The sequence below is a fragment of the Diabrotica virgifera genome, chromosome 3 (genome assembly GCF_917563875.1).
Source record: "Diabrotica virgifera virgifera chromosome 3, PGI_DIABVI_V3a".
In the NCBI taxonomy this organism is placed as follows: Eukaryota; Metazoa; Arthropoda; class Insecta; order Coleoptera; family Chrysomelidae; genus Diabrotica; species Diabrotica virgifera.
In genome coordinates, this window is record NC_065445.1 from 52,634,937 (window position 1) to 52,662,838 (window position 27,902).

Consider the following 27,902-nt stretch of genomic DNA (forward strand, 5'->3'; position numbering starts at 1 on the left):
TCTGGAAAAACTCATTTACCTCAAAAGTTTTCTAACTTCCGAGCCTTTGACGCTTCTCGAGCATATCCCACTCACAGGTGACAATTACAAAATAGCCCGGGATAACCTGACACAAAGGTACGCCAACTCTAAATCGCTTATCAAAACTCTCATCTCTCAAATTCTTGATGCGCCTCCTATTTCTGGAAACGCAAATCACTCACAATTAAGAAATTTTCATACGGTCATGTCAAATAATTTCAAGGCCCTATTGAACTTGAATAGGCCCCCTTCAGATCTCTTGCATTTACTTCTCATACATATCGCTACTCAGAAACTCGACGCACCTACCATTAGGGCTCTTGAGTTCCAATCCGGTGGTAGCCAAGCTACCCCTGATTTTGTCCATTTTCTAGGGGAAATCGAGACACGCGTTGTTCATCTTGAGAATATTCAATCTCAATCAAAACCAAAATCGACTACTACTTCCAGACACTCTTTACACCTAGCCTCAGACACTTCTACCAGTAACCTTTCGCCTCGCTTAGGTCCTAAGAAATGTTCCTATTGCAACGACTCTCACTCGATCTACTCTTGTCCTCAGTTCAAGCAGTTGAATTCTAAAGAACGTTTTAGTTTTGTCAAACAAAATAAATTTTGTATTAATTGTCTTGGGTCTCACATGCTCGATCAGTGTAAATCCAAATTCTCTTGCATAGTTTGTAAATCTCGTCATCACACGTTGCTCCATTTCGACAAAACGGGTCATAGTAACCCTTCCGCGGCTGTTGGCCAACACAACTCAAATAATCATAATAAAACCGCTATCTCAAATAACTCCCATACACAGGGTAATTCACAACAGGGGCCCTCACATGTTAGAGCTCCTGAAACGGAAGTTAATCTTCAAAATTCGACTCCACATTCAATGGCTCTATCTGCAGCCTCGCTTGATAATCATTTGGTGTTATTAAGCACACTCCAGGTCTATCTTGTCGCTCCTAGCGGCAAGAGGGTCTTCGCAAAGGCACTTTTAGACTCGGCCTCACAGGTTTCATTTATTAGTGCTGACCTCGTAAAGGAACTGTCACTCACCACTAGAGATGGAAAATTACGGATCAATGGAATTAACTCCACCTCATCCTCGTCTCAATCTATTGTAGATACAACAATTTTCGCTGTCGCTAACGACGTTCCTTTTGACATCTCGTGCTCTGTACTCCCAAAGATAACAAATCCGCTTCCTCAAATTTCTATTTCGGCGAGCAAACTAAACATACCCTCAGAGATACCATTAGGTGATCCGATGTTCCATGTAACATCCCCAATTGGTATCCTGCTCGGTGCAGACCTGTATAACGATATCATTCAACCTGAAATAATTCGTTTGGGAAAAGGTCTTCCCGTTCTTCAACGCACTCTACTCGGGTACACGATATCAGGGTCAGTTCCAGACTTTGCTCTTAAGTCGAAAAATACTAAAAAGGCTTTGGAATTTTATTCAAACTCTCTCGTTACTTGTTGTTCTCATAACACTCCTTCCGCCGTAAATGAGCCGGTAGTGTCCAACGAGGAACTATCCGATCATTTACAAAAATTCTGGGAGCTGGAAGAAGCCGCTCCTCAGAACACCGATCTCATTAATGATCACCCCGCTGAAATTAATTTTGTAAAACATGTTAATGTTCTCCCCAATGGACGATATGAGTCCACACTCAATCTCAAACTCCCTATCGAAGATATAGACATGGGAAATTCGTTTCTCTCGGCAAAAAGACGTTTTCTCAGTCTCGAGAAACGTTTTCAACTCAACCCTGATTTATTGGAAAAATATCAGGACATTATATCGGAATATCTCAATAACGGACAAATAATTCAAGTGCCGTTAAAAATGCTAAATGACTCAGGTAAACCTAATTACTTTCTCCCTCACTTTCCCGTTTTCAAATCCAACTCTACTACTTCCACTCGTATAGTTTTCGATCCAAACAATAAATCGTCTACGGGAATCTCCCTCAGTGACGTCATAGACAAAGGTTATGTCGTCCAACATGAACTTTTTGACATTCTCGCTAAGTTTCGTCAGTTTAAATTCGCACTAGTAGGCGACATCAAGGCTATGTTCCTACAAATCGCCATTTGTCCCACTGAAACATTTCTGTTAAATTTTCTCTTTAGGGACAATATTCAGCAGCCTTTACGGTGCTATCAATTTCAAAGATTACCCTTCGGGCTCCCAAGTAGCCCATTTATCGCTCAAAGAGTTATCAAGCACATCGCTGACAACAACAAACATACCCACGAACTTGCTACTAGTGTTCTGCAAGAATCTATCTATATGGATGACCTGATCAGCGGTGCTGACAGTCTTCATGAATTAAGTTGTCTTTTCGAACAATTAACTTCTTTGCTAGAAACCCATGGTTTCCTCCTCCACAAGTGGAACTGCAGTTCTTCAGAATTTCTGTCTCAACACAATTTAAATCCCGTCTCTGAAGTCAGTCTTAACTTCACGGGATCTGATAAAGTCTTAGGCATATTCTGGGATTCAGAACGCGACCACTTTTCGTTTAAAACTCCTATCTTCAAATTGGCTAATGTTGTTACTAAACGTACTATTCTCTCCTACATTGCTACTTTGTATGACCCGCTAGGATGGTTATCCCCTGTCCTTGTGAACGCTAAGCTCTTGATACAGGAAATATGGTCCCAGAAATTGGACTGGGATCAACCCATTGACTCACCCATCATTATGAAAAATTGGCAAAACCTCTTATCGACATTCAAAACTATAGAAGAGGTCAAGGTACCTCGATGCTTACTTTTACAAAAGAAAGTTGTTGATGTTCAATTAATTATTTTCACCGACGCATCGGAAAAAATATACAGCACTTGTGTGTATCTCAAAGCGACATACTCAGACTTTTCTGTATCGTCGCGGCTTATCGCTTCTAAAAACAAAATTTCTCCGCTAAAAAATAAACTCACCATCCCCAAATTGGAACTTTGTGGAATAGTGTTGGGAGTCACTCTGGCTCATAGACTTTTTCACATCTTCAAGAAAAATTTGAGTATATCTTCATCTCATCTCTTTGCTGACTCTACAATTGCCTTGTCTTGGATACTTTCTAAAAAACACATTTGGAACATTTTTGTACAAAACAGAATTCAAAAGGTCAATTCCTTGTTGGAAACTTTTCCTTGTGATTTCCATTTCGTCAGAAGTCACGAAAACATCGCTGACCCCGCTTCCAGAGGGATAAATGTCTTTGATAATCCCCAGACCACCGAAGACTGGTTATGCGGACCTAGCTTTATTAGAGACAATCCCATCGATTTTTCTCTTCATCAAATTCCTCATTTTCAGGATGATCTTCCTGAATTAAGGAAGTTAGTTGTCTCAAACATAGCAACAAATCACGAACTCAACGACACCTTTGAAAATCTATTCGCTAAATCTTCTTCTTTTCGTAAAATTCAAAGAATTGTCGCTTATCTTTTTAGATTCATCAGTAATATTAAAAAGAAAATAAATAACTCTCCACGAGATACGGATATATTGACGCCACCCGAAATGGAGATCGCTGATCACGCGATCATCAGGTATATCCAAAGTATCTACTTTAAAAAAGAGATTCTTGAATTGAAAAATGCTAAACTCGTGACCAATAAAGCCATTCGTAAACTCAACCCCTTCCTACAACATAATGATGGGCTGATTCGTGTGGGAGGACGTCTCCGACACGCCCCCATATCGTATAATCAAAAACACCCCATTCTACTTCCTTCTAAATGTCGAGTTGTAGAACTAATCTTGACTCAAGCTCATCATAAGTTATTACATTCAGGCGCGCAAACAGTACTTTCGTATGTCAAAATGAAGTACTGGCCAATTGACGGATTAAGACAGATTAAACGCTTAATTCGTAAGTGTGTAAACTGTTTCCGATTCATGACACCCAATTCTGTTCAACAGATGGCAGATATGCATCCCGATCGTGTACTCCCCACTAGACCCTTCCAAGTCGTCTCAGTGGACTATGGGGGGTTCTTCTTAATTAAGTCCTCACATTTGAGGAAGGCACCGCTTTACAAAGCATACGTAGCCTATTTCATTTGCATGAGCACTAAATGTGTTCATATCGAACTCGTCACAGGATTAAGCGCAGAAGCCTATATTCTTACTCTGAAAAGGTTTATTGCCAGAAGATCCACGCCCAGTATTATTTGGAGCGACAATGCCACAAATTTCCATGGGGCAAAAAATGAAATGCGCGAATTCTATGATTTTTTCTTAAATCAAAATAATTCGGAACAGATTAAGGAATTCTGTACTCAAAACTCCATAACTTTCAAGATGGGTGTTCCCCGCAACCCCCATCAATTCGGCCTCCATGAGGTAGGAATAAAGAGTGTGAAGTATCACCTCTATCGAATTATAGGAAATTCCCACTTCACCTTTGAAGTGTTTAACACAGTATTATGCCAAATCGAGGCTATTCTAAATTCGAGACCCATCACTAGGATGTCGTCTGACGCCAATGACTTCGCTTTCCTATCTCCAGCTCACTTCTTAGTTCAAAGAAGTTTAACCGCGCCCCCTGAACCAAGTGTTTCAGAGATACCTGAAAATAGGTTGAATCTTTTTCAGCGTATTAGTAAAATTCAACAGCAATTTTGGAAATTGTGGAAAAAAGACTATCTTTGCCTCCTGCAGCAAAGAAATAAATGGACCGACCCTACTGACCCTGTCAAGATCGGGGATTTGGTTCTGTTGAAGGAGGATGGTACTCCTCCACTCTTATGGCCAACTGCCAGGGTAATAGATGTATTGCCTGGTAAGGATGGTCTAGTTCGTACTGTCAAGATTCACACTACTCACGGTGATTTTCTTCGTGGTATTACGAAAATCGCTGTGATTCCCCTGGAAGATTAAAATCTATCCCTAGGGGGAAAACTTATCGTTTTCCTCCATTTTATCGTTGTTACCCCTTGTGTATATAAACTCTAATTTCTTCAAACATTTCTTATCGTTGTGCACATCTTTGCCAATCCCCTCTCTTCGAGGTGATATAGGCCATCTCTCTCGCCTGTCGCCCCCGGCAATATGTACAATAAATATATTATACACGGCTCACTAAAATAATTAGTTACGCCCCTGTACTACTGATTACTTAAAATTCAAGTAGTATTTATGTAACCTTTCTGGAAACTCCAGGTTATTGTTGAGACTCGCATTTGAACCCCTCGCCGGGGCAGATCGTCAAAAGCTTCCTAACGAGAATCATCTCTAATCTATCGACGCTCCCGCTATTCGTAAAAAGGCCGCATTTTACCGGCTTTTTTTGCTATCGTTTTATACCGCTCAGATAATTCAATCTGCTCAGTATTATCGACGATGATTTATTTAGCGTATTAGTGAGTGCCTTACAAATGAACCAAATGGATTATGGAATTCAATCAGAGCTCTGATGTGACACGTCATCAAGGAATAAAACTGTAAGTACTCTACATGTATGTGAACATAACTTATTAGTCGTGATACTGTATGCATTTTGAACCATATACCTCTCGTAGCAAATATTCTTTGTGCCATTTATGCAGATAATACTTTAAATTACATATGAAAAATCGTTATCTACTCTTAACCAGCTTACCTATGGGAATATACTCTATAACCGTACAATAAGTATAGGTTACTATTGTTAAGGATACTTTACGTATTGCCTAAACAATAGCTTAAGGCCTTTATTTTGAATATGTAGAATTTGAAACTCTTCATTGAAAGAATGTTTATGATACATAGACTGACAGAAATTCCTATGACAAAAAATAACTTCGAGACAGAACTAAATATCATTAGACAAATAGCAGTAATCAATGGCTATAACGAACAAACAGTTAACAACATTTTAAACCAAAAACTCCATAAGAAAGCCTTGAAATTAGTGTATCCACCACCACAGAAAGAACCCAGTACCTTCTGCTCTCTCACATATACTGGCAAAATAACAACAAAAATTGCCAGATACATAAAAAAGAAAGGAATAACACCAGCTTTCAGAACTAACAACAACTTAAGCAAACATATTAAAAATAATAAAAGCCGAAAGAGAAAGCAACTACAGAGTGGTGTGTACAAACTAACTTGTGGTGACTGTCCGAAAACTTACATCGGTCAAACTGGCAGAACTTTTGACAAACGGATAGCAGAACACAAAAGGGCTTTCAACAATAGAAAAACAGACACTTCTACATACGCACTTCACCTTCTAGATCATAATCATTCTTTCAATGAAGAGTTTCAAATTCTACATATTCAAAATAAAGGCCTTAAGCTATCACTTTTAGAATCAATGGAAATTAATAAATTGAAAAATACAGATATAATTCTGAATGACCAACTCGAGACAAACAGCTCCCCACTCCTCAACCTCTTCAGTTAAAGACTTAAAAAGGCAAACACATTGTAAAATATATCACTTGAGAAAGGCACTTTGCCGAAACAGCTGTAGTAATAACATAGTTGTAATAAATTTTGTGGAAGTATAGAAAAACAAACGTTTTTCAGTGTTTTATTGTGAGATAAAATGAACTTCCATCAAGTAACGGTCGAATCCATCAATTATTTAATGTCTTGTTTACGAGTTTGACAAAACCGGGTAGCATATTTACAGATGCTTGCGTGTGTAGACACCAGGGTGTTGAAATCAGTTAGGGTTTGGAGAAACGGTACATTTACAGATGCTAGCGCGTGTTGACACCACGGTGTTGAAATCAGTTAGGGTTTGGAAAAACAGTACGTTTACAGACGCAAGCGTGTGTTGACACTAGGGTGTTGAAATCAGTTAGGGTTTGTAAAAACAGTATATTTACAAATACTAACAGATTTGGACACCAGAGTGTTGAAACCAGATAGCTTTTTTAGTGGTTATATATGCATAGATGCTAACGGCTATTAACTTTAATTTTATATACCTACTGTTGTGGAAAAATATTTAAGTGATTTAGGTATTAATAAATAATAAAACGTTGTTGGGATATAAACAATAATATATTAACACAAAAAACAACATAAAAAATAATGTTGTTCTGAAGCTATGTGCTTGTGGCATTTTTATAATTAACTATTTAGATGGGAAATAAGCCACAATTAAATTAACAAAAAATAATTTTATTAACGTTTCGACGCCCAAATCGGGTGTCGTTGTCAAAATACAAAATACGTACTACTAAATTAAACAAAAATGTTGTTGTTTAGTAAAAAATACTTTAAAATGTATAATATATGTATGAATTGCCAATATAAATGAGTCAGATTAAAAAAATTATTAGTAGAATTTTTTACTCAGCAACATTTTTGTTTAATATACAGGGTGTTTGGTAAAGAATGGGCCATAGCTTAACCTCAGGTTCCTGAGGTTAAAATGGGTCGATTTAAGCTAACTTACCTTAGTACAAAGTTTATAATAACCGAGATACAGGGTGTCAAAGTTAAACTTTTTTTTTATTTATTATTGAATATTTCCTGACAGATATGAGATAACAACATGAAATTTGGTACGTGGGGTTTTTTTGGGTCGAGAAAACTAAATTCCCTACCAAAAATTATGTATTGCCCAGAGGGCGCCACATACGCCTTTCAGCACCTATTCATTACGTTAAATTTTTTTATCCCTCACTCTGTATAATTTCGACATTAAAATTTTTATTCTCCTATTAGTTTTACTTAAAAAAGCTATACTTCTTTCATCTCTCTAAACTTAACCGTTTTCGAAATAAACGCATTTTAAATCTGCGATACACCATCATTTTTAGCATAATATCATTGTAGTTACACCCGAAAAATAACTTAAAACCATAATAATTGTGCCAGTTCTCAAATTTATGGCATTGCATCGCAAATTACATTTGAAGAAATTTGCGATACATTTTTGGATAATTTTATGGTTTTAAGTTATTTTTCTGGTGTAACTACAATGATATTATGCTAAAAATTATGTTGCACCGCAGATTTAAAATGCGTTTATCTCGTAAACGGTTGAGTTTAGGGAGATGAAAGAGGTATACCTTTTTTAAGTAAAACTAATAGGGGAATACAAATTTTAATGTCAAAATTATACGGAGTGACGGATAAAAAAAATTGAACGTATTAAATGAGTGCTGAAAGGCGTATGTGGCGCTCTCTGGGCAATACATAACTTTTGGTAGGGAATTTAGTTTTCTCGTCCCGAAAAACCCCCACATACCACATTTCGTGTTGATATCTCATGCCTGTCAGGAAATATTCAATAATAAATAAAAAAAAGTTTAATTTTGGCACCCTGTATCTCGGTTATTATAAACTTTGTACTAAGGTAAGTTAGCTTAAATCGGCCTATTTTAACCTCAGGAACCTGAGGTTAAGCTATGGCCCATTCTTTACCAAACACCCTGTAGTAGTATTTTTTATTTTGACGACACCCGATTTGGGCATCGAAACGTTAATAAAATTATTTTTTTCAATTTAATTGTGGCTTATTTCCCATCTAAATAGTTATTTATAAAAATTCCATAAGCAAATAGCTTCAGAGCAACATTATTTTTTATGTTGTTCTTTTGTGTTAATATATTATTGTTTATATCCCAACAACGTTTAATTATTTACTAATACCTAAATCACTTAAATATTTTTCCGCAGCAGTAGGTATATAAAATCAAAGTCAATAGCCGTTAGCATTTATGCATGTATATTAATTACTAAAAAAGCTAGCTGGATTCAACACTCTGGTGTCCAAATCTGCTAGTATTTGTAACTGTACTGTTTTTCGAAACCCTAACTGATTTCAACACCCTAGTGTCAACACACGCTAGCGTCTGTAAACGTACTGTTTTTCCAAACCCTAACTGATTTCAACACCGTGGTGTCAACAGGCGCTAGCATGTGTAAATGTACTGTTTTTCCAAACCCTAACTGATTTCAACACCCTGGTGTCTACACACACAAGCATCTGTAAATATGCAACCGGGTAGTCCGAAAATCGACAAAACCGGGTACCCGATTTTATCAGACCTCTTGTTACTTCCAGTTTCTGGAGTGTTTTTTTTGCTTTTAGTTAACTACAACGTGTGGCTTCTTCTGTTGAAGAAACTAGTAAGAAGGCTAGTAGGAACAATTAAAAAAATCTCCAGTCGTAAAAAAATTAAAACTAAATGAACTGGACAAAAAAAAAAAAAGAAAAAACGTGTTAAAAAGGGATGCAACAAAAACAAAATTTTGGAGAGTTTGGAGGAAGAAGATAATAATGACGATGCGTGCCTATATTACAATTAACTATTTTCAAATTATAATGCGAAGGAAGGCTGGATAAAATGTGTGTCTTGCACCAAATGGGCTTATGACGCCTGTAGTGTCTATGATGATGTAAATGAAGTTTTTATTTCTGACTTCTGTTCATATATTTTCTATTTTTGTTCACATACTTTTTATAAATATTTTATTTTCTGCCCATTAGTATTTTTACATGGTAATTAAGTTACTTCCCGGTTTTATCATACCGGTTGGACAAAACCGGGTATTTTGCAATATTTTCAAAAAAATAAAAAAAATTAAAAATCTAAGAATATTTTTAAAAATTGGCATTGGCATTTCAAACTTAAGTCATTTGAGAATATTTCAATCTGCAGCAAATATTTGCTACCCTCACATAGCAAAAGATACATACGGTTTTTGGAGTGGTACCCGGTTTTGTCCAACTCTCCCCTACTTGTAGTCAGCATCAGTAAACCTACACGTTTTCTGTTAAAATCTGATCATGGTGTTCTAATTATTATAATTATAAATATTTTGCACTAACTTATTAATTATCATTAATAAGTTAGTGTGAAAAATGGAATTTTTCGAATTTTCACTTTCATTAAACAAGTATCTACTTATTTATACTTAGGTATCTATATATAAACATTTTATTGGTTACGAAGTAGAAACACCTTTAAAATGGTTTATTTTGTTAACTTTATTTCTAACTTAACGATAGAAGATAAAAACTTTAAAGCCTGCGTCAGATTGCCAGATTTTTTAATCTTATCCCATCAAATCAGCAGAATATTTGTGTCTGACCGCATAACAGATATGTTCTTTTTAATAAAATATCCTGTATTTCTAATTATAAAATTATTTGTGTTATACAGGGTATTTAAAATGTTTTAACCAAATTTGTAGTAATAGTTTTTAGAACCTGTTGTAGTAATAGTTTTTAAATATTTGATCAAATTCATAAAGTTAGTGGATTTTCCTAATATGTACTGTTTAAATTTTATACAGGATAAGTTAAAACACATCAAAATAATCTAGGGCCTAGGGGACACCTACATTAACAGCTTTAAAGTAATGTTAGCTGCAAATACAAAAATAAATTTATGATTTTAATATTTTTTGTTATTTTTTAGATTATTGTACCAACTTGGAGGGTAATGCTGACAAGAATGGCTATAAAAAATAAAAGAAAACTTCAGTATCCGTTTTTTTAGATAAGAAGTAATATTTCTTTAATTGATACTTTATTTTCTATGTCTATGTGGATTTTTATTTAGTTTTGCAATTGCCAATAATAATTGCAATAAGTCGTCAAAGAATTTAAGTACCTGGCAGCGATCATAACATCTGAAAATAAATATGAAAAGGACGTAGCAGCCAGGATCATCGCAGGAAACAGGGCATATTACTCATTAAGGACCCTACTTAAATCAGAAATACTCTCAAGACCAGCAAAACTAAGAGTATGTAAGACAATAATTCGTCCCACAATAACGTATGGAAGCGAAACATGGACTCTGAATCAGCGGGAAACAACAAAATTACTGGTACTTGAAAGAAAGATACTGCGGACTATCTATGGGCCTTGCAGAGAAGAGACAACAGGAGAAAAGACTTCTAAACGCCACATTCTGGGAAAGGCCCGATGGAAAAAGGTCAGTCAGTCGCCCAAGAAATAGATGGAAGGAGACAGTAGAAAAATGGGAATACAGCAATGGAAAATAGCTGCTCAGGACCGACAACAATGGAGGGAAATAGTAAACGCGGCCAAGACTCACATAGAGTTGTAAAGCCAAATGATGATGATGATGATGAATTGCCAATAATGAAGAGACACCATTTAAATCGCTAAATGTAGTGGCGTGCTATCGGGATGCTTAGACCTAGCAGAAGTCAAAGAGACGTTGCTGAGGCCCTCCACACGAACAGTATTGTCATTAATTGTTTGTGGTTAAGGTTTCATGAAACTGGTGACGTTGCTGAACGTCATACAGGCCGTACAAGGATAACCAACCAGATTAAAGACCGTTTTCTTAGGTTGCAGACTTTGCGAGTTCTCACTATAACTGCATCACAATTACAAATGAGGATGCAAAAGACCCATCAGGTGCTTGTAAGTTGCCAAACTATTAGAAATAAACTGCATAAAGTAGGTTTAGATGCTCCTAGAGCTGTGACAGTGCATGTGCTATCCAGAGGAAATCGCGCTCATGGACTTCAGTGAGCACAAGAACATGCAAATTGAGTTAGACGTTAGTGAGCCTCTACTTTATTCACGGATGAGTCTCGATTTGGATTTGCACCAGATACGAGACGAATAAGAATCTGGAGACGATCTGGCAATGCTGAACGATTGGTCGCCGTACAGGAGGTTTATAGTCAGCAAGGCGGCAGAATAATGGTATGGGGTGGCATCACTCTTAGTGGAATAACCAATCTCGTTTGTCTGGAACGGTTTATAAATGCATCAGACTACCGCGATATTATTCTCGAACCTATTGTTGCACCCTTTGCATAACAAGCTGGTTCCCAATTTCAATTAATGAGCGTGCATATAATGCCAGGGTCTTGCAAACATTCCTCGAAGATAATGAAATTGAGGTTTTCTCACGGCCTGCACAATCGCCAGATTTAAACCCAATTGAGCATGTATGGGACATATTGGGCAGATGCATTTTACATCAAAATATTGCGTTCAATACAAGACAGCAACTGTTTGAGGGCCTTTCAGTGGTGTGGAGCAGAATACCGCAGAAAGACACTGGCCATCTAATCATAAGTTAGACTAACATATGTAGGGCAGTAATCAGCAACCGTTGAGGTCATACACCAGGCGCGGATACAGAGGGGGGTCAACGGTACTTAGTCTCTAAATATTATTTTTTTACAAAATTCACAAGGAAAAGAAAATGTTTTTCCTGTAGTTGGCTGTATACTATCAATCACAAAATTGGAAAGAAATCCTTTGTAAAAGGTATAAAATTGTTTTATTAAAATCCCTTAAAAGGGCTACATTACAACAAAACGTTTTCGATTTTTACAAAAAATCATCATCAGTGTTCGATAAACTGGATGCTAGCTGAGCCACAAAAGAAAAATATCCGGGAAACAACCCTTTACATATAATATAGATGCCTTAAAAGTGCATACTTCAATAGAAAGCCCTGTGATGGTTACATGGCAACCAGGATAATGCCCTAAGGTAATGTATTGAGATTTCCCAACACGTGGGATCCAAATTGAGTTAATTACATTTCAATGACTTAATGGAAACTCAATTAGTTGCCATTAAGTCATTCGAAAATCGTGGAAGATATATGTGCCTGTACCTGCTTTGAATAACTATGTTCAAAACATTGCCTATTCGTGACGAGAACTGCTGGTCCTGAAAACGATAATCTTGATTATAATGCAAAAAACCTGTTGCTTTTTGTAAATTTAAAAATATTTAGTTATTATCATCATCAATGGCGTTATAACTCTTTGAGTGTCCTTGCGAGTGGTTTACTATTGCCTTCCATGTGTCGGTCCTGTGCCACTATTTCCCATTGTCTCACTCCCATTTTCACCAGACTGCTCTGACTGCATCTTTCCACCTTTTTCTAGGCCGTCCTACAGACTTTCTCCCATCTGGCCTCTCCCCGAGCAGCTATGCCTGGTTTGATTTTTGGATAAATTTTTCGCATGACATATCCTAAGGCCAGGTTAAACAACAATCGGGACAACGGATCTCCCTGTCTCAGTCCAGAATTTACGCAGAAAGCATTTGATATTTCCCCACCTCTTCTAACTTGTTCAAAGAAGTTACTTACACATATTTATTAATTAACCGATTAATTATTGAATCATAAGCCTGTTTGAAATCTATAAAGATCTGATGCACGTCTTGATTATACTCCCAATCCTTTCAAGCATTTGTCTAATACAGTAAAACCTCGATATAACGGACTAATTGGGGGGACGGGGTGTCCGTTACAGCCGAAAGTCCGTTATATAAAAATATGTTTAAAATAAATCAAACTATTTAGAAAAGTGTCCTCTTTATGCTATAATAAAAAGTTTATTGAATTTCTTTGTAAAATATAGCGTTTGAGATCCACGGGGACCCCGTTGTTATGCAATGTATCTTGGTATGGGCAGAGTTAAGTATGTATAATATTAACAGGACGTTTTTTAATTTTTTTTACATTTGACCGGACTTTTTTCCGTTATATCCGAAGTCCGTTAAATAGAGGTCCGTTATATCGAGGTTTTACTGTAGTAAATATTTGATCAACAATCGATCTTCCGGGTCTGAAATCACACTGGTAGTCACCAACTATTTCTTCAGCGTATGGTAGTAATCTTTTTAGTAATACATAACGAAAACAAGGTGAAAATGCGAGCATTATCATAACGAAAACTTTGTTTATTTACGTATTTTAATTCATAATAAATTATGAAAAGTTGTTTAGAATTAATAATTATATTTTAATGTGCAATCATATCATTCTAATTTAAATGTTATGAACTATAAAGGTACTTTACTCTTGATCGAAATTCATATTTTTTATATACCTCGTATAAAATTAATAAAATTTTATATATGATGTTTGCATCATAATTCTTAGAACATGAAGAGCTTTTTATGAAGAATCCATAATTTGAGAAAAATCTTAAAATATTTTTTTCCATTAGAAGGATGTAACTGCACATATTAGACCATAATTTTTTATTCCAAACAATATTATTTCATATAGTCGATTCGTTAAACTCAACACAACTGGCTAGTGATTTTAGTCAATCATTTTGCCAATGTGGCAAAATTCACAAAAAACAAAAAAATTACCTACAAAAATCACTAGCCAGTTTTGTCGAGTTTAGCGAACCGACTTTAATAACAATTTTCATTTCATAACAAATGGAACAGTCCATTTATCATTAGCTACTCCCATTAAAGGGGAGGCCGTATACTCGTACCTATAAACCTTTTTAAAGCTGTTAATAAATTATTGCTTTTAAAATATACTCAAATTGTATGTTTGAACATCTTATTCATTTTATATAATAATTAAATTCACTATCAAATGTCATTAATATTTTATTAATACTTAATTTAAAATTTAGTTTGACATTCACGAAGTGTCAAACTCAAATGTAAATAACCTATGCTTTGCTTAACAAATCGAGATTAAAAAACTAGCCTACTTACTAGCAACGATTTCAGCTGACATTTAGTGTGTCGGTGGAAAATAAAAGGATTGTGACGTCACATTTTAGATTTTGAGGTCGATTATCTCGAAGACGGTTAGATATATCGAAATGCCGTTTTCAGATTTGGATTCAGAAGAAAATCTACATAAGGATCCATCGATAAATCTGATCTGAATATTGCAGGAGCGGCAACGCAATAACACACTGATTTTGCGAATTTATAAACAAAAAGTTTTCGTTGAAAAAAATAAAAAAATAGTAACTTGCATTGGGATTTGAACCCGCTACCCGTCGATCCCGCCGATCGAAAATCAAAGTGCTTTCCCATTTCACCAGCATCTTAAACCAGCTCCCATTTCACCAGCAAGTATAACTTAAAAAAAAAATAGAGGGTCGTATAGAGAAACAAGCTGAAAATGCGAGCATTATCTTAACGAAAACTTTGTTTATTTACGTATTTTAATTCGTAATATGGAAAATTGCTATTATGAAAAGTAGTTTAGAATTAATAATTATGTTTTAATGTGCAATTATATCATTCTAATTTAAATGTTATGAACTATAAAGGTAGTTTACTCTTGATCTAAATTTATATTTTTATATACCTCGTATAAAATTATTAAAACTATATAATATGTTGGTTGCATCATAAATCTTAGAACATTAATAGCTTTTTATGAAGAATAACTTTCCTTCGTCAAATTAAAAATAAAAGAGTTATAAATGAAAATATTGGTATCCATAATTTGAGAAAAATCTTCAAATATTTTTTCCATTAGAATTGCACATATCAGACCATAATTTTTTATACCAAACAATATTATTTCATATACTGTCGGTTCGCTAAACTCAGACACAATTGGCAAGTGATTTTAGTCAATAAATTTGCCAATTTGGCAAAAAAAAATAATTAATAATTACCTAGTTAATAATTACTAAATAATTAGTAATTTTGCCAATTTTGGCAAAATTCGCAAAAAACAAAAAAATTACCTACTAAAATCACTAGCCAGTTGTGTCGAGTTTAGCGAACCGACTATACAGGGTGTCCAGAAACTCTACCGACAAACGAAGACAGGAGATTCCTCAGATAATTTTAAGAGAATTTAACCACATTCACCTAGTCCGAAAATGCTTCCTAAGGGAGTTAGAGCTCTTTGAAGATGGCGTCTTGTAGACTAGTTTTTCTAGATTAGTTTTTCTTAAATACCTCCAGAACGCTTTTAGTTAGAAAAAATGAAAATTGGTACACATATTTATCTTCCAGAGATAAATCGATTCGATCTATGGTGACTTTGGGTGGTGGTTTTGGGTGGGGCAACGGTTATTTTATCGCATAACTTTTTTGTCTTTAACTTTTAAGCACTTTTTATACTGGATTATTAAATTGTGAGGTATTCTAGTACTAAAAGGTACTCTTGCTTTAAGTCGGCAGGACACACCGTTTTCTAAAAAAATCGATTTGAAAATTTTTCGTTTCCTTAATCTTAATTACATACTAATCAATATTGTAGTGCCGAAAAGCGGTTTCATGGTCATTGCTATAACTCTTATGCACTGAGGCTGAAAAACATTTGAGTCGATTGCTATACAAGGCGAGACAACTACAAGCTATACTGGGACCGCAACTCAGAGCCTTAGGGGGAGCGCGAGCCGTATGGCTAAATCTGGATAATAATAATAATAACATTTTCGGGCAAGTCCAGCCCACTATTATGAATTTATAGATCCGCACCTGTCATACACTATACTACCTTAACCTAAAGACTACTTTGTTGGGAGTTGAGGGGCAGCAAAGTAGTTTTTTATTTTTTTGTTAGCGTTTTTTGACTTATAGAGTTCTCTCTTAATTTTTTTAAGAGCTATTGCGATAATTCTAAGAAAAATGTTTAGTTTTTATTCGGGACACTTGTTTATAACTTCTTTTTTAAATATTTCAAATAAATTATTTGAAATCTTTCTGTAATATCGCATTTTGTTTTTGTCCCCTAGATTATTTTGATGTTTGTATATCTCGTCTTTTACTACATGTTTAAAAGTATACTCTATGGATGCGAAACATGTCAACTTACTAAAGCCCTGGAAAGGCGCCTACTTGCATTGGAAATGAACTTCTGGAGAAGATTAGCTAGAAAATTAAGGCTTGAAAAAATATAAAATGACCAAATATCAGACATATTTTGGGAGTCAAGTCAACTATCATAGATGAAATTCAAAGGAGACAACTGATCTGGTATGGTCATGTAGAAAGAAAGGACGACGCCAGGCTGCCAAAACAAATGTTGCATTCCTGACTAAATGGCATTCAGAAGCCAATGTCGGAAAGGAAGCTTCACCCTGGCGAATGGAACGACCAACGAAGCTGGAAACTAGAAACCGAAAGGTGGAGAACGCTATAAAAAACCGGACAAATAATAATAATTTTTAAATGCAACACCCTGTATTTTATATCACCATAATTTCAAATAAACCATTTTTTTGTTTTTTAATTTTTTTTATTTAATTTTTAAATTTTTTTTATTTTGAAAATGTGCGAAATTTAATTTTGTAGTCTAGTACCTATTATCAACAGCGTACTAGATAATTTCAGCATAAACGGTTTAAAACTAAGTATGAACTTACTTAATTAGTTTTTTTGTACCATGCGATATTTGCAATGTCAACAAAATAAATATAAATACCTTTTCCAAATAATGAGATCATAACTGTTAATAAGCAACCATTCATTATTTTCAGAATGGGTATGGTAAAAGTATTGACATAATACAACGCATTAGTTTATATTTATTTACATTTTCTTTTTAAAATGTTCAATTTTGGTAATGCTGCACCAAAATATATTGTACTTAAATATTGAAACTATTTCTTATGAGGAGATACGTTCGCCATTAGAGTGTTCAGGATGCCCTAATAACATTATATGGCGAAACCGACATATTAATCCTGAGATCAAATTCAAGAATTTATAAATCCAGTGAAAGACTGATAATGACACATGCATCAGAAACAAGATCTGACTTGACACAACCACAACACGACACAAAGACTACTAGAAACGGCCAGGAGCGGTTTCTCCATTGGTTCACTTGTGCAGTGAACACCCAATAAAATTTCATTAAAATAAAGTTTTTTTAAATCTTATTAATACTATTGTATCATTAAAATATATTTTTAAAATCTCATAGAATCATTAAAATATAACTTTATTTATGAATCATATCTATTTGCTCTACGCCGCTGGATGCACGTGACATGTGCAGATACTTATGCTCTGGTGCAGAATTGAAATTGAGCCAGCCGATGCTAACCTACGCCTGTAGTTAGAAAGAGAAATCTTAAAATCGGTGAAAAAGCATTTCGCGTATCTAAAACAGTGAGGATTTGTGCAGTGCACCCAGAGACCAGTGGAGCGTTTCGGTTCACAGTTTGGTACAATATTTTCTGTTGGTGTTATCTTCATACTTTAATGCTCGTGTTATCGTTGTTTTTGCAAAATACAAAAAACGAAGTATGGATTTTTTGTATAAACAAAATGAATAAATTCAATAAATTAAATACAAAATTACAGACATTTTAATATTATTTTTAAAAGATAAATTTTGTTTCTAATTCGCTTTGATTTATTAATCTATTGCATACGATAATAAAACGTATGTCATATTTCTTTTATGTTTTATTTATATAGGAACAACAGTAATAAATAATATCAAATTTAGACAAAAACGGACGAGGCCCTCAAAAACTTTTTGTCTTTGCCACAATTGCCCGCGGCTCTTATCCACAATTTCTATAATTACATTCCTTAATTGAACACCCTTTTTAAGTTACCACAAGCCGCTACTGGAAACGGCAGAGATGAGAGTAATGAGAACAATAATTACAGGAAATACGCTGAGAAAGCGAAAGAGGAGTGAAGATATTAGCAGAAAATGTAATGTCCAGTTTATAAACGAATAGACACTAAATAGAAAAAAAGAATGGAATCTCACCCACACGGCAACACACACACACAATAGCAAGAGATGAATCTCCAATCGGTAGAAAAAGTGTCAATGCGCCACTTAACAAGAAGAATTATTGCTTATTTATCTTGCTCTACATAGAAAGCTAATTTATCCATTATTGTTCTCATTATTCTTACATTTACATATACAGTGGAACCTCGATAAGTCGGATTAATCGGGACCGCGGTCGATCCGGGTTATCGAGACTCCGGGTTAGCCGGATAATATGGTAAAAATTAATAAAATACATTCCAATAATAAACAAGTACACACTATAATAGGGAACTTGCATAAATTTTTAAATTCGAAAAAAATGTTATAAATCACAACAGAACATAATTTAAAACATGTATCACAGATAAAAAATTTTTGTAGGTCTTTCGTTTGGCCCCCAAAGGCGATTAAAAATTCAAATTAAAACAGGTGGCCTAAAACGCGTCGTGACGTCATTCGTTTGTACATTTACATTTTTCCAACAAAGTAAACAGAATTTTAAATTAGACGTTATAAACGTCATTAAAAAATACATTTATTTGACGTTACAAGTGTTTTGATCGTTTGAACTATTCATAGAAAACTGTACTTTTACAAAATGGTTTTATTTTCCGTAGTAAACCTTCTTTCCTTTCCTTCAATGACTATATCAAACTCCAATGTCAACAAACTGGTATATATTATTACAATGACATACGATAAATGTTAATAGAATATAAATATTTTTCCTTTATTTCGCGACGAGCTATACCAAAATAGGTGGAGGCCAATAAACTAAAGAAGAAGAAGAAGAAGAATATACCTAATTATAACCATAAACAGAACCATATTAGGGATTCCAATGAACTGTCAGTGGTGGCCGGTGGATGGCTAAACTGACATGGCCATAGACATAGATAAGGGGGGTGGTCATCGCGTATCTAATGTTTACATTAAATATTGACAAATTTATAAAGAATATCCTGTTTGGTTTTGTTTTTTTGTTAATTGTGTAGCGAAATCTGTGAAATTGTGATAGCAAATTAAATATGAAGTGGTTTAATAATTGGATACGCCTATGGATGACAGTTTTGCCATCCAGCAGCCATATTATATCACGTGATTTGGAATGCCTAATTATAGTTAAACTGAGTGACGTCACGGGCCGTTTGACCTATTTTAAGATACCGAAAACTTTAAATTTGTACTTCTAAGTTATTATGAGTTTTTGAAGCGTGAAATTTTGGAAATCTCATTTTAATACAAAACTGAACATTATTATGTAATAAAAAAAATGTGCAAGTTCCCTATTGCAAAAGCATGAAATATATGCAGAGTACATCTAAATTACGTATAGTTGTATACAGTATTCGGGGTTCCACTGTACGTAAGTTCCTTCTAATATTGTTTTACTGCTTTTGATTTCGATTTTAGGTGCATCCAGTTCTTTGTAATTTTCCTAAAGTGTCTATGTATAAGCATAACTTATCTGTAAGTTACAGAAACTTTCACTTTTTGTTGATAATTCCGGCTTTATCTTAGGTCTTATCTAAGGTTTATGGTTTATCTTTAGTTTTACGACCTCTGCGAGACATAAAATTTAACAAACGATTTTGATTGAAGGTTAATAATTTATGAGTATAAATAATAAAAATGTTATTTTTCAAGGTATTGAGAATAACTAGAAAATTGTACATTGTAAATGGGAATTCCTTGCCAAAATAAGAAAAATTTTCTGTACCTATAAAACAAACAAAATAAAATCGAAGTTTCACTAAACCAGAGTTTGCAACGAAAAACAAACACAAGCATTCATTAATTAGTCCATTGAAATGTTACATTTTTTAGTCCATACCTTGCATTTGTTAGAGGAGTCAATTTTATTTTTTTAATGTATAGGGTGCATCAGTAGAAGTTTAAGTTTAAGTTTTTGGGGTCGCCACCCTTGTCCCCCGGCCGCCATCTTGGAAAAGGGGTGCAAAGGGGTTTCGCGATATATCTCGTAAATTACCAACTTTACGGAAAATCTAATAAACATAAAATGTAGCAAATTAAGTATTCTACAATTTTATTTCTATTACTTTTTATTGTCAAGTGACCAACAAAAAAGATATAAACAAAAATAAGTCAAAATTTTAACAAGTTTCATTTTGGAGGTTCTAAATTTTTCAGTCCATTTTACAATAAGATAACATTCTAGCAATTTTGTAGACGGTTTTTCAGCGAACAATTTCCACTATAAAGGTGTTTAATTATATTTATTTGTCTAGGTTTTACAGCGCTCCAAACTTGACCAGATTCTCGAATGCTCATACCCACATAACAATTTCATGTTCTTAGTAGATTCATAGAACATACTTTTCAGAAAAAGTATATACTAAGAATATGCGTAATTACCATTGCGAATGTGCAAAGCACATACTGAGTATATACTACATTACAGTACTTAAACGTTCTATGTATATACTTAGAATGTACTACCGCACTTCTTTTCAGTATATACTAAGAATATACTTTTTAGAACATTCCAAGGACTTGCTATAAACCTTCTATTTATATACTTAGAACGTACTACCGCACATCTTTTTAGTTTATACTAAGAACGTACTTTCTAGAATATTCCAAGGAAGTGCTATAAACCTTCTATTTATATACTTAGAACGTACTACTGCACATCTTTGTATTAGAAGAATATATTTTTAAGGATATTCTAAGAAAGTGCTATCAAGTGCTATATTGCTCAGAAGTATGTTTTCAGCATCACCTAATCTCATCTTAGGTTCTACTGGTTCTACCAAATACCTATTAGATTTACATATCTTAATGGCAAATGAGAATGTAGTTAGTACCTACATTCTGCAATATTACTTAAAAAGTAAGTACATATTTATAAATTTTAGTTATCTATATAAACTATTATATTATAATATTTAGCTAAACTAAACTATGTATGAGTAACTAAAATTTATATACCTACTTATATGTACTTACTTATATGTATTTATTAAATAATATTGAGTAACCAAAATAGATTATTACTAGTACTTTAATATCAATCGTCTTCATCCTTAACACTGCCACACTGCATAGATACATATTTTCGATTTGATATTTTACCCTTGTTTCCTTCCCTGATCCATTCAGGTAAGAAATGGTCAGAATAAGACCAGACGGGGTTAGGGGGATATGTATTGTGGAAGTGGAATAATGGTGCACCGGTGAGTGATGCCAAACGGAGGGAAATTTCACTTTTTGCGAGAATTTTTAACATAAAAGGTGATAAAGGGAAAAGTTAACTCAAAAGCGAATTTTTGTTCCAGTCCAAATTATTACATATTAAAAAAATCAAAATATTTGAAAATAATTAAACATATCTTCTCAGATTTTGTAAACAGGAGGGAATTTTTTTTAAAGTGGGAATTTTTAAGGTTGACGGAAAAAGCTTACTCGATGGTTGGCAACACCAAAGCGTTTGGTTTTGGGTTTTGGCATGCTTTGGTTCTGGAATGGCCCGTATCACAGCCTCCCGTATTGAATTGAATGTACCTAAATTCAAATTCCAACGATGTAAAAATACTCGTGATAAACTCGAAATGGTAAAGTTATTTCAATTATGAAAACGAATTTTTAATAATAAACGTTAATACAATTAATGTTTAAACTTTTTTACCATACAACAATTTTGAAATGAAATTCGTCCAATACTACCTACATACGTAAATTTTATTAATTATTCTAAAATATAACGAAGTTGATAATCTATTATTATACTTCCTATACATACATATTATTTTTAAGATATTTTAAAAGTATCTACTTATAAGTATGTGTTAAGAATGTACTTATAAGTATGTGCTAAGAATATTCGATAAAGGTATATTCTAAGAATAAACTTTTACGAATATTCCGAGTTACTACGTACACGAATGTACTCAGTATATTCGGTACGAGAATATACTTTAAAGTATATGCAAATAACATGAAATTTAGAATGTTTTTTAAGGTATACATGCTATGATTGTACTAAAAATAATATACTCCGACGAATGTTGGTAGTATATGCTTAGAACATGATACGAACATCATTGTTATGTAGGTAGGGATACAATGAAAACAAAAGGTTAGGCCTACTTTTCTATCTTAATATTTTTTTGTTCATACAATTTATTATGATTTTAACATTCCTATGCTATTATTAATCTGTTTTTGACCTTTCTCCCCACTATAAAACTTAGAACCCTAAGCATATATAGAAAAGGGACAAGAAGTTGTTTAAGGACAAATTCGCCGGTCCAGAAGAAGAATGATGCAACCGCCAAATGCAAAATTCTTCAGAAGAGCAAACAAACAATTTTTAAATATTTAAAATTGGGATTAAATAAAGAGTAATCGTCCAGGAGCATCGGTATGACGTTTGTTTTTTGACAACGATGACTTTTATTTTCATCGATATTGGTTTGAATTTCATTATCTTAATTTAATCGCCCCATTTTCAACCCTATCTACAGTTGCGTCATTATGCATCTGAAACAAGGTCTAACATAGCGCGTATTTCAGTATCGACGCAAATACCCTATAGTGGCTCAGCACATTTTTACAGTTCTGTCTTTTTGTATCATCTTTACATAGTATTTTAGAAGTTAATTGCGCAATAAACAGAAATTGCCAAAATTTGCAGTTACGTAATTTTTCTTCCCTACCGGACTGAATATCTGCCTGCTATTATTTTTATTATTATTATTTATCAAAGGTGGCACAGCAGTCGGCCCCCCTCTACTTAACTTATTCTTGTGAAAAGTATTTCGAGTTTTATAGATAATACTATTGAGAGTCTTGTGGGTAAAATTTATATTTTTGTGATTAGACAAGCATTTTGTGTTTTTTCTAAGAGCGCATCATGAGTGGTTGTTATTTTATTTGTAAGAAACCTCTGGGGAAAAATTTATCAGTGGGAAAGTCGAGTCATCTTTACTCACTGTTCTCGGCGAACGTTTTTCGTCTCTTTATATGACGGAAATAAAGACGATCCTCTGGAAACCCTGAGCTACAAACGATTCGCTAAAACAGTGACAAAAATGCATTTAATCTCTTCTCACTTCCTCCAACACAAGATGCAGCCCGTTTCAACAGACTCCGAGTGTATCACCAGATTCAGTCATGGCTCGGTAAACATTGTGATCCAGAAAATTGGGGCTGGAAAAAGCATGGAAAATTTTGGATACCAATCCAAACTTCCAAGTCTCCAGTACCCCCGAGCTTATGAAATTAATCTTTAGCAGATGAAGTGGAAACTAGAAGTGCATGTGGTTGCCGAAAAGCAGACCTCAAATGTTCAGCAGTGTGCCTCTATTGTGGTGGTGAAAGTTGCAGCAACATCGTAGAGACATCAACATTAATTATTTTTTAAAGAAAATGAATTGGTAGATGAATTACCGACAATGACACCAACTATAACTCTCATTACACCACAAAAATTCACCTCGGGTACTGATTCAGATCCCTCGGTTACTCGCACACGGTGTGGGAGACCGGGCCTGTAAATAAATTCCTGTAACTCTGCTTGTAGTGGGGATTTTGAATGGCTACTTCGTATACCTCTTCAGTGGTCAATCAACTGTGGGTAAAGTCAGTTCGCAGTGTAAAAAATAGTACTGTCCTTTTGTTATTACGCAACACGGTCCCGTACACCGTGTGCGAGTATTTGTGCACCAATTTTTGTGTTTGGATCACACATCGATATTTTTAATTAGTAAGGTAATTTAAGATCTTTTCCTTATTTTCAATGTTTATAGATTAGTTTATTTATATTTATATATATAAATATAAATATATAACTTACCCAGAACCATCAGAATGAGGTTTAGGGAGATATGTGGTTTACCAACAGAACAAGTACCAGTCGTAACACCAGGAACTTCAGATCGCTGTGCTGTTTGTGATTGGAAGAAAAATAGAAAAACAAAGTTTTACTGCCAAATACGCTCAAAATATCTGTGTTTGGAACACCATTGTTCCAATGAATGTGACACCATTGTGTATTTCATGTTTTAAAAACGTTAATTAATTTTTATAACTTTTTTTGTTGCTACAATTACTCTTTATTTTTAATTTTTTTGTGTATTGAATTAAGATCTAAAGTTCTTAGTAAACAAATTTACCCATATTCAATTTTTTTTCACTTCCAAAGTTTTTGTATATACATATAAATGGATAACAATGAGAATTATTAAATTTTTGATTAAAGTAATATAATGTGAACACAAACGCATATCTACAAAATTATATGATCATATATTCATTAAATAATTTAATCGTACACAATTTTGCAAAAAAAAATAATTTTAAAACACTGCTGACCCATATTTTTGGACCCGGTCTCCTGCACCGTGCGCGAGTATCCGATCACAAAAAGTTGGCGCGAGTAACGAAAGGTTTTAACTAGCAGCCTGGACCGTCGAAAAAAATAATAACTATGATACATCTTTTTCAACATACAGGGTGTTTCATTAATAATTGTTCATATAGTAACTGGAGAAACTTTGGCATAAAATACGAAGATTTAACCTAAAACTCTTAAATAAAATGTGGTTCCTTACTGAGTTACAGGGTGTTTTATCTAAAAATTTAAAAACTATTTTTGCTCAGCATTTTAGAACTATTCGACGTATCCTTTTCGTACTTGGCAGGAAGTATAGATACTGTACAAACTACTAAATTATGTTAAACAAACGTTTCTGGCTATTACCAGAGGCGTACAACGGGGGAAAGTGAATGGTTGACCCTTTCCAAATTCTACGCCACTGACGGAATTGCTATTTTAGTTCAATTATTGGATTCTCCAATACTTTATATGAAAATAATATACTCTTCATTCGTAACGATATAGTCATTAGTTTTCGAGATCTTTGAAGTTAAAAATAAAACGACACGGTTATTTTGATTAATATATTGTGTCGCTTCATTTTTAATTTTAAATATCTCGAAAACTAATCATTTTATCGTTCCGAATGAAGAATATATTATTTACATAAAAAGTACTGGAAAATCAAAAAATTATACTAAAATAGCAATTTCGTCAGTTGCGTAGAATTTGGGAAGGGTCAACCAGCCACTATCCCCTATCGTACGCCTCTGGTAGTAGCTAGAAACGTTTATTTATCTTAAATTAGTAGGGTGTACAGTACCTACACTTTCTGCCAAGTATGATAAGGATACGCCAAATAGTTTTAAAGTACTGGGTACAAATAATTTTTAAATTTTAATCATAATATGAATCATATCATAAATTAATCAAAATAACTGTGCTGTTTCATATTTAACTTCAAATATCTCGAAAACTAATAACTTTATCGTTACCAATGAAGAGTATATTATTTACGGAGAAAGTATTGGAGAATCTAAAAAGGGCACTAAAATAGTAATTCCTCCAGTGGCGTAGAATTTGAGAAGGGTCAACCATTCACTATCCCCTGTCGTACGCCTCTGGTAGTAGCTAGAAACGTTTTTTATCATAATTTAGTAGGGTGTATAGTAGTCGCACTTTCTGCCAAGTATGAAAAGGATACGTCGAATAGTATTAAAATGCTGGGCAAAAATAATTTTTAAACTTTTAGATAAAACACCCTGTAACTCAGTAAGGGACCACATTTTATTTAAGTGTTTTAGGTTAAATCTTCGTATTTTGTGCTAAGGTTTCGCCAGTTACTATATGAACAATTATTAATGAAACACCCTGTATAATAATAAATAATATTATTTTGTCTAGAAATTGTCCGTGGATTAGGCCTCTTGGGGATACCACACAAAAACGCGCCTCCAGACTCTACCTCATAGGTGGCCGGGAAAAGGGTTAAAAATAGCTTAATAATAGCATAGGAATGTTAAAATCATAATAAATAAATACATATTTATATAGATAGAAAAGCAAGCACAATGTTTTGTTTTTATTGTATTCCTATGAGAATTCGGGAATCTGGTCAAGTTTGGAGCGCTGTAAAACCTAGCTAAATAAATAAAATTAAACAAAATAGTGGAAACTGTTCGTTGAAAAATCCTCTATAAAATCTCTTTGATGTTATTTTATTGTAAATTGAATGGAAAAAAGTTACAACCTCCAAAAGGAAACTTCTTACAAAATTTTGCCTTATTTTTGTTTAAAACTTTTTTGTTGGTTACTTGACGATAAAAAGTAATAGAAACAAAATTGTAGAAAATTTAATTTGCTACCTTTTATATTTTACTAGATTTTCCGTTGGTAGTTTACGAGATATAGCGCGAAACCCCTTTGAACCCCTTTTCCAAGATGGCGGCAGGGGGACAAGGGTGGCGACCCCAAAAGCTTAAACTTAAGCTTCTACTGAACCCTCCTACACACTAAAAAAATAAAATTGACTCCTCTAAGAACTGCAACCCTAAATGTAACATATCAATGGACTAAGTAAATAGGATTTTATGATTGTAAATTCTTGGCTGAAAACGCAAAATATTTTGAAACATGTTTAGAATAATAAAGCAAAACGAAGGCCTAATTTAAGTATGTGTAATCTATAAATAGACAATCAATATTCTTAATTATTAGGAACTTAATTTCATGTCACATACTCACAGCCAAAATAAAATTGGTCCAAAACACTAAACACTTCAAAATATCTTCATCGCATCCCATCTTAATCATACTGTCACAATAACATGAGTTTCATTCATTGTTTGCAAGTTATTTCGACGTTTATAGTATCAATTATTTAGCGTTATTTAGTTTCCATATCGGCGAAAAAAAGATTAAATAGATATGATGCATGCTCGAACGAAAACACGCTACAAATGTTAAATAAAAATGTAAGTAAATTTAGAAACAAACTATTTTGAACTCAATGTGATTGGTCTGTTGGTTTTACACTCTTTTAATAATATCACAATCGCACAAACTTATATTTGTTCAGCTAACTTGAACTGTCTCGAACTGAGAGTACACGACTATAATATTATGGCGATAAAAAATTGAGTTGCGCCAGTGAGCAGTAGCGATTTTGAATTTATTTGCGCTAGTGCTTAGTGGTTATTATGTTCTTGACTTTGGTTTCAATGACACGCAGATACTTCAATAATTTTGTTTTGATTTGGGTTTAGACCAGGACATTTAGGAAAAAATAAGTCGATTTTTAAATAGGTACAGCACTTATCGACTTGCAACTTTTTGCATTGTATTCAGGATGACGTCAGGAAAAAAGTAAGGGAAAGTGGGGGAATGGTGCGAGGCGGGTAATCGTGCGCTGCATTGTATTTCAAATTCCGTGGAAGATTTTACGAACTCAACCAGTCCTACACCTTTCAACTGATTTCATGAACGGTTTACATTATTATCTTCAGTCGACCATTGTACGTGAACTAAGTCAGATCCGATTATTGAAAATTGCAAGAATTCTTCTAGTCTTTCTGCTCCAAAAAATAGGACGGTAAGT

At 34.0% G+C, this 27,902-nt stretch overlaps 1 protein-coding gene across 2 annotated transcripts in view; it reads right to left on the bottom strand.

Moving 5' to 3' along the window:
* Window positions 1–27,440, bottom strand: part of LOC114349233 (leukocyte surface antigen CD53) — a 65,403-nt gene extending 37,963 nt beyond the window's left edge. Inside the window, exon 1 of one of the 2 annotated variants that reach the window (XM_028299607.2) lies at window positions 27,050–27,440. In XM_028299607.2, the coding sequence (XP_028155408.1) occupies window positions 27,050–27,118 (69 nt within the window). In that variant the 5' untranslated portion in view covers window positions 27,119–27,440. The remainder of the gene's footprint in view (window positions 1–27,049) is intronic. The other variant, XM_028299601.2, reaches the window with a different exon arrangement.
* Between the last annotated feature and the right edge of the window lie 462 nt (window positions 27,441–27,902).